General features: G+C 41.2%; 1 protein-coding gene and 1 long non-coding RNA gene across 2 annotated transcripts; one reads left to right on the top strand and one right to left on the bottom strand.

The window, feature by feature from the left end:
• The first annotated feature begins 71 nt into the window (after positions 1-71).
• Positions 72-2,446, top strand: LOC135333791 (uncharacterized). Its single transcript, XM_064528827.1, has 2 exons — positions 72-278; positions 1,416-2,446. The coding sequence occupies exons 1-2, from the start codon at positions 131-133 to the stop codon at positions 1,658-1,660; spliced, it is 393 nt and encodes a 130-aa protein (XP_064384897.1). The 5' UTR covers positions 72-130; the 3' UTR covers positions 1,661-2,446.
• Positions 2,447-3,498: 1,052 nt separating this feature from the next.
• Positions 3,499-4,574, bottom strand: LOC135333823 (uncharacterized). The gene is made up of 3 exons (XR_010394086.1): positions 4,486-4,574; positions 4,118-4,433; positions 3,499-3,761 (listed from the first exon to the last, which is right to left on the bottom strand). It is a non-coding gene; the product is annotated as an uncharacterized LOC135333823 (long non-coding RNA).
• Positions 4,575-8,110: the final 3,536 nt, after the last annotated feature.

The following is an 8,110-nucleotide window of genomic DNA, read 5'->3' as shown; positions in this document are numbered from 1 at the left end:
TAACTATCTATCACCACAGCCTCGATCCCATGCCGAGTTTTCGCTTTTATAACGGCTAGGCAAATTGGTCACCTATCCCTTATAAAAGCGAAAACTCGGCCTGGGATTAATTGTACCTGTATATTTTTAGATGATGGAGCATTCAAGAATCACACTAATGGGTCTGGGAAACTATGTCAGCGAGCTTGAGGAGGACCAGGATGACTGCAGCGAGCTTGAGGAGGACGAGGAGGACCAGGATGACTGCAGTGATGACTGTTTTGAGACAGATATTTCAGGTAACTGGTTTGCTGTAGAAAAGTCATTACCACATGCTGCCTATTACCACATGCTGCCTACTGAAGTGTGTACCTAACACACTGTCCTTCTCTACGGTCGCTTTTTTGCTTACTTGCCTAATGGTATTCGTAGTCCTTAATTAAGGTTCGTGTGGTTTATTGCAGCCTTTTCCTCTGCTCCATACTGTACTGTACCCCCAGCCATTAATAGTGCTCCTAAGCTCTCCTATAATTATATTCATAGTCCTTGTGGTTTATTAGACTCTATGGGAGCGGCCTTCGATGTGGATGAGCCTTTTTTCTTGTGCCTTTTTTTCCTCTGCTGTGCTGTACTCTACTGTACTGTACTGCCCCCCCCCCAGCACTTAATGATATTCATAGCACTATTATGTGGTTGGAGCGCTCCCATAATGGTATTCATAGTTGTCCTGTGGTTAATTAGGCTCCTCCCACACTGCTTTGAAGTGGACGAGCCTTTTCCTCTGCTGTACTGTACTGCCCACCACCCCAGCACTTAATGATATTCATAGCACTATTATGTGGTTGGAGCGCTCCCATAATGGTATTCATAGTTGTCCTGTGGTTAATTAGGCTCCTCCCACACTGCTTTATATGTGGACGAGCTCTGCTGTACTGTACTGTCCCCCCCTAGCACTTAATGGTATTCATAGCGCTATTATGTGGTTGGAGCGCTCCCATAATGGTATTCATAGTTGTCCTGTGGTTAATTAGGCTCCTCCCACACTGCTTTATATCTGGACGAGCTCTGCTGTACTGTACTGCCCCCCCCCACCCCCCAGCACTTAATGATATTCATAGCGCTATTATGTGGTCGGAGCGCTCCCATAATGGTATTCATAGTTGTCCTGTGGGTAATTAGGCTCCTTCCACACTGCTTTATATGTGGACGAGCCTTTTCCTCTGCTGTACTGTACTGCCCCCCCAGCACTTAATGATATTCATAGCGCTATTATGTGGTCGCAGCGCTCCTATAATGATGTTCATAGTCCCTGTGGTGTATTAGGCTCCTCCCGTTTCGCGTGTGTGTGTGTGTGTGTGTGTGTGTGTGTGTGTGTGTGTGTGTGTGTGTGTGTGTGTGTGTGGGCTTGACAGTTGCTATTTCTTTCTGTCATGTAGACGCGAGTGACGACGAGGACACAGAAGACGGAGGAGGAGGAGGAGACAAGCTGGTGGATGGTATGGCTCCAACTCCGAAACGAAGGAAGCTGGCAAGACAGGATGGATTACGAAAAGCTAAGTCCACTGAGAAATATCCCGAGTTCAAGGGTGTAGTTGGTGCTGCAGATAAAGTTGACCCCTGTAACACTGCGTTCATAGACTTTGTGAAACTATTGTGGCCAGATAGCTGTGTGAGCACATAGCCGAGCAAACAAACCCGTATGCCACACAGTGTGGAGCTAAAAGTTGGAAGGGTACTCATAGAGACGAGATCTGGGTATTTATTGGCATAATACTGGAGATGGGTATTCATAGGCTCCCCGAGTATACTGACTACTGGTCCACAGATCGGCTCTTAGGAGTACAGGCTGTTAAGGACACCATGCCTTTCAATAGATTTAAATCCTTGCGGCGCTATCTCCATTGTGACGACAATACATGCATAGTTGATAGCAAAAAGATAACAAGCAAGATACATATAGTTTTGGAAACGCTCAGTACAAACTACTTGGCCAAATATCATCCTAGCCAAGAGCTTTCCGTAGATGAAATGATGATTAAGTACAAGGGTAGAAAAGGGGGTAAAATTCATATGCCCAGAAAGCCTGTAAAGCTAGGTTTCAAGGTGTGGTGCTGCTCTTGTTCTTGTTGTGGGTATCTATGTACGTTTGATGTGTATAGTGGTCTCAACCTTGGTAATCCTCCCTCACAGGACATCCGTGTGAGTGTCAGCAGAGTGGGACTGAGCAGAGGTAGATGTCAAATATGTGTACAAGACAGGATACCCAGCAAGGAGCAAAAGCACACAGCAATGGCTTGCCCCAACTGTACCATCAGGATCTGCCATGAACATGCTATTATTGGACATAGATGTAGTAAACTAGACTAGGTGTGAACGTGCTAATAAATATTAATTGTGTACATGTCGTTTTCAAGTGTTTTTTCTCTCATTATTTTGCAACTAAACATGAAATATTACTAAGCTACAAGTGTCAGTCATGAAAAACAACCCAGTGGGCGTGGCAGAGGGTGGGCGACGATCCGTACCCATTGTTGTAAAGATTATCCTTTACCGGTCAAAATGTTGTAATTTTTACAACAACAATCTGGGAGGGAGCGTGCTATCAACTTGTGAATGTTGCATGATATCATAGATTGAAGAGTCTAACTCTTCAATCTATGATGATATTGGATTCTGTGGCAGATTGGATAGTATCATGAATGCGATTATCCTTTGATGTTCTGCTGAGCTGTTCAATTAGGACACTTAAAAAAAAAAAGGTTTAAAACAAGCTATACACCATGTAGGACTGAGTAGTATCCATTGGTAGACCTCTGGACTATCTTGGTAGCCATAGAATATTTTCGAAGAGGAAGCAGCAAGCCATTTGTGTACACAGGCACTTCACAAGTGGACACAAGCTCTACAATAGTCTACATGCTTGCTAAGCAGCTTAGTTGACCAGAGTGCAGCTTTTATAAAGGCCACACATACTTCCATCGAGGCAGCAGCAAGGCATAAAATCGATGGTTAGTTTGTGCACAGCCATTGACCCACGCCCATCTCTACAAGCCATTAGCCACTTCATTTTTGGGGCGGAGATAACATCAAGCTAATTTGGTGGGTTGGGCTCAGATGCAAACTAAAGTGTTCCAGATTTTCCAGATTGTGTGCGGCTGAACGGTAAAGGGATATACTGTAAAATCTTCAGCAGTTGGCTAAAAATACAGTGATATAATGATATGTGACAGGGCCTAGGAAAACAACCCTTATGGAGCAAACTAATAATGTTCAGTACACTACAAAGTAAAATTTTAGAGCTATTTTAGGATTTTGGTTTTCTTTCATAAGAAGTAACTTCAACATCTCCTCTAACTTAATGCTGATGAAGCAGGAACAAGAGCACATGGTAAAATAATTGCAATAATTTATAGCTAGATCTAGTTAGTTGTTAAGTTGGTAGAGTTTTAGTTAATGCTAGTAAAATAAAGCGTTCAGGAGTTTTAGTTATACACACCAAGTGCTACCAAAAGCCTATTTACTTTAATCTTCGATGGATCTCTCTTTGAGCCAAGAAAAATGATCTCCAGTGCGGTGTAAAACTTAGAACACCCTTCAGTGTACTCCATATTGAAGGCGTAGAAGGTGCTCAAGAGGACCAAAAGTGCTTTCTTTGCAGGTATTGTTGCAATTTTTTCTTTTTCAATCACCAGATCAACTTCATTTATCCTCCCTAGAATATTGCTGCTGGCAACCCAAAGGCATGGCTGTGGGAATGGAACATCCTTCAGTGTTTCACCATCCTGCAAGCAAAGATAAGTTTCGTATCGTTCACAGTATGTTGGTATTGCAGGGACTTATATATCTCACATAAGCCTATAATCAATTCCCCAATTCTTACAAGTTTTTTTTTAGAGTTATAGTATACACGTACAGTATAGCGCGAAAATTTATATTTCGTGGAATGGCCTCTAAAAGCATTTTGTTGCACAATTGCTTACCGGAAGCCACACCTAGCAGATAATTATAATAAAAGAACAATTTTTGTGGACTTAATTTTCGTGTAAATTGCTAACCCACGAAATCATCGAAATCAAAGCCCTTTTAAAAATTCGCGCTATACAGTATAATTATAGTATAAGCTATACGGTAGTTGAACCTTGGCTAGTATTAGCAATCTTTCATGGGTTGCCTTGTAACGCACGTCGCAAAGCATATAATACAAGCACCATATTTCCAGGATACTGTTACCCTCAGCTGTATAAGAATAAAATGTGGACAAGGAAAGAGCAATTTAGCAAACAATCTTTCTCACCTGTAGCGTAGCTTACATCGTATCTGGCCAACTCAGTTTGCAAATGTTTGTCTGTGTCATATTTCGCGATGTTCAGGATTTTGGGGCATATTTTCTCCCATGTTCTTGTGTAGTGTTCCTGTATCTGAGCACTGACAGCCCGTTCACACTCTTTGACTATCTGAATTCAATGTTACATATTATGGTGTGTATCATCAAGGAAGTACCAGTACCTCGTCAGCATTCTTTAGGGGAGGATATGTGCTTAGGACTGATTGCAGCGTTGGGGAGCTCTTACTCATTATATCCGCTCTCCTGAACGAATATGTTCTAGTCATAAGATCGTCTGTGACCTGCAGCTAGTTTTTTCTTTTCACAGTAATGTCTGTGCATAGCATACAATCAGGCGGGATTTAACATTTACAGGCCGTTGACCTATAAGGACTGTACTGTATACAATGGGAGCATATTAAATATAATAATTATTATAATTATATACTTCTCTGTTCGTCGGCTTGCCGTGTTTATACTCCTGTGCAAGTCTATGGAGGTGGCGTGTAAACGCATGTTTATCTTCGCCTGTGGAAGGTAACGGCTTCTGGCATGTGGGAAAGCTCTTTTTTTCTTTATTCCAGACCTTGAGTGGCCACTTCCTCTTTTGTGGTATTTTCTTTTATATTCTATTTTGAGCCGTAGCTCCCTTGCAATGTATTCCTATAAGATTTACACTGATAAACAGTATTCGATTACACGATTTCAACTTACATAATCTGCATTAGCCATTGCTAAAAATGGCCATTTTTTTGCCATTTCTTGTGCCACGTGTCTTAATTCTTCCCCTGTTGGATTGCTCTTGTGCGAAAAGATGGCATCCGCCACACTGGACATTAGTTTTGCCTTTTTAAATCCGTAGAGCTTCCCATCCTTCAGTCCTTGAGCTATCCCTGCCCTGTAGTTGGCGGGCAATGGGAAAGGTCGTAGTAAGGGTGGCTCCTGTTCTCTTTTTACGACTGCATATTTTTGTCGCTTAATGACTGATGGCTATGGTTCTGATCCTAAATCATTAATACATTGGATTTGTATGCTATTATTCTACATGTAGGCCCTCTTAACCATCCTTCAACTGCTATAAACTTTGTTTGGGCTGTCTGGTTCTTTATAATGGTAGTTGTCAAGGCATTTTCACAAATTTGAGTACTGTACTAATTTGTAGCATATTTTGGTCCCAAATTTTGTGAGTTAATGTTCTGCAGGCAGGCCTTCGATCCTAACCACCCTCCAAGTGAGCTGTCTGATTCCTTATACCGGACCCTGCCACACCAATGTGTACTTGGGTACTAAGGTGATAATCACCGTTATTGTGTATCACTGTTACAATTCACCAACAAAATGTTAAACAAAATGGTGATGATCACCATTTATTTAGGTAGTGAAAAAAGAGCAATGGTAACAATTTCAGTCTTTTACACTGGTGAAGTAGAAAAATGGTGAAGCTCACCACTCAAATTGGTGACCTTCACCGGGGTGTTTTTACTGATATCGACAAATATACATGCACCATCGCACACAAGAAAAACAGCAGAGGCATACAATAAATACCACCCGACACAATTTAAATCAATGAGTTGCGATGACTGTATTATAAATCTATACATGGAACCCATGCAGCGAACCCATGCAGGGACTCTGGTATTATAGTAGTAGATGCCACATTGTCTGGTAAGCAGAGGTGAGGGCATTTTCACTCAGATGGTTGATATGTTTGCAGCTGTGCGTGCATGGCAACATGGGACTTGGGGTTTTTTCCCTGGTTAAATCCCATGTGCATGGCCCGGGCTGACACAGCTGCACAAACAAGTGAACTGAAACTGCCCGTGACATATGATTATGCTTACCATGCATGCAGACAATGTGGCATCTACTTTTACAATAAGTCATGGTGCACTCTCAACCTATAATTATGTAGTTCATTCTCACTTATTATAGAAAACCTGAAATGTTAGTCTCATAAATCAGCCGAACTTAAAGGACCATCTGAGCACTCTTGATGTATACTGTTGCACACGCTGGAATTCCAGCAGCTCAATCAGATTGAGCTGAAAGCATAAACAAGCCAAGCAGGGGTCGTTGGGCACAGAGTTAGCACCACAGGCAAAACACAAAATACATTGAAGCACGTTCTTCAGAAAGAGAGATGCCTGTGCTTGACGCTTTGTACAATTAACAAATATGCGCAGGCGTAAGGTCAGGAATTGATTACATTGAAATGACCTCAAGACAAGGGTGCTGATTCAAGGAGGGGGCTGATTCATGAGACTACTGGAATGTGTGGTGAACATAATTATATACATAGATTCTGTTGTCACAACTGCCATATTGTTGTTCTATACTATACTGACTGGTATACCCTATGGGGTGTATGTCCTAAGTCACCTTGCTGACTGTTACACGCATACTATAGGTAAGGAGTGACTATCATATAATACAAAACGTCTGGCCCTATAGAAAAATAAACACACATGCAGATGTCGAATCGATGATCTGGTAAAAGTGTACAACGTTGTTCCATGGTATCATGTGCAACAATTAAAGGTGAACAGTACATGCATGTAGCACATGCAGCCGCCTATAACTAAGAGTCTGACATCCCACTGATCTGCTATAGAGTCTAGTGGTAAATTATAAATTAACACATGTCACAACATGTGGTGTTAGTTTCACACATGCACATTTATAGTGTAACCAATACATGGCCAAGACTAGGGAAAACCCCAGGGACTCGTAAGCAGCAGAACAGACTAAATGTCTCATAAACCAGCAGACCAGACAATGTGACCTTAGATTTACACAAGTGCACCTAGAGTGAAGATGTGTTGTGTACATAATATAATTATTATGCTATATATATACATATAACGATTGCTACATAATGTATATATAGGACGCATTTATAGATAGCGCTAGTCAGCCTAACTGTGGCTACTGTTAGCCAGTCAAGGAGCTATAATAAGTTGAGTTGACTGCACTGCTCCTGTGTGACCCGTTTTTTTTCTTCCTTTAGCAACGTTCTTGGAGCAAGCCAAACAAAAATTCATAGCTGCTATAGCTATAGTCAAACGTTCGCGGTTGACCTTTGCATGCATTGGAAAATAATTAGTTTTGAACGTAATGACAATTAACATTCCATTGTGCAATAACCTCTGGACTAAAGTGTTCAGACGGACTCTCCGTGGAAGGGCGGCTGATTCATGAGACTACCACAAAATTAAACCAGCTTACTTCCATACTGTTTACATCATCTCCTCTCTTAATTATGGCAGCTTGCACAGCACTCAAGTCACCATCACAGGCAGCAATTCAATGTGTATGTCCATGTTCCTGATGGTAACCCAAGACACGCACGTACTTTGTTTTCCCTTCCTCAAGATCTATTCTTGCCTTCTTAATCTATATTGAAATAATTATTTTGTAAGTTTACCAATTTATATTGGTAATGCTTGAACACTTACTAGAATCTATATAGCAATGTCATGCATATTCCTTGGAGTTGCTAGTTGTTTCACAAGAGCTTTGAGTTGCCCCGGCCAGCAGCAGGGTGGTACAAGATGTATAAATTATAATTACATTCCTTATTGGATACACTTTACTTCTGCCATCTACCATTATATATATATCACTCTTCTGGTTTCTTTATAATCATGTCACCAGCCGAGGGTTTGCACTTTAGTGCTCTAGTTTAAGCATAGATACTATAAATTACAGTATCTATGGTTTAAGGTATAGCGTTTGTTTGTGTTTGTTCATTTTTGGTACCCATTAATTTATAGTATCTTGTCATGAATACATGCATGTTTATAA

The sequence above is a fragment of the Halichondria panicea genome, chromosome 3, assembly GCF_963675165.1.
Source record: "Halichondria panicea chromosome 3, odHalPani1.1, whole genome shotgun sequence".
In the NCBI taxonomy this organism is placed as follows: Eukaryota; Metazoa; Porifera; class Demospongiae; order Suberitida; family Halichondriidae; genus Halichondria; species Halichondria panicea.
This window is presented reverse-complemented; position numbering and strand designations above follow the sequence as displayed.

Excerpts from the sequence above, each read along its gene's own strand:
- LOC135333791 (XM_064528827.1), top strand. The coding sequence starts at position 131 with ATGATGGAGCATTCAAGAATCACACTAATGGGTCTGGGAAACTATGTC. Across the intron at positions 279-1,415 it reads TTTTGAGACAGATATTTCAG|ACGCGAGTGACGACGAGGAC; the intron begins GTAACTGGTTTG and ends TCTGTCATGTAG.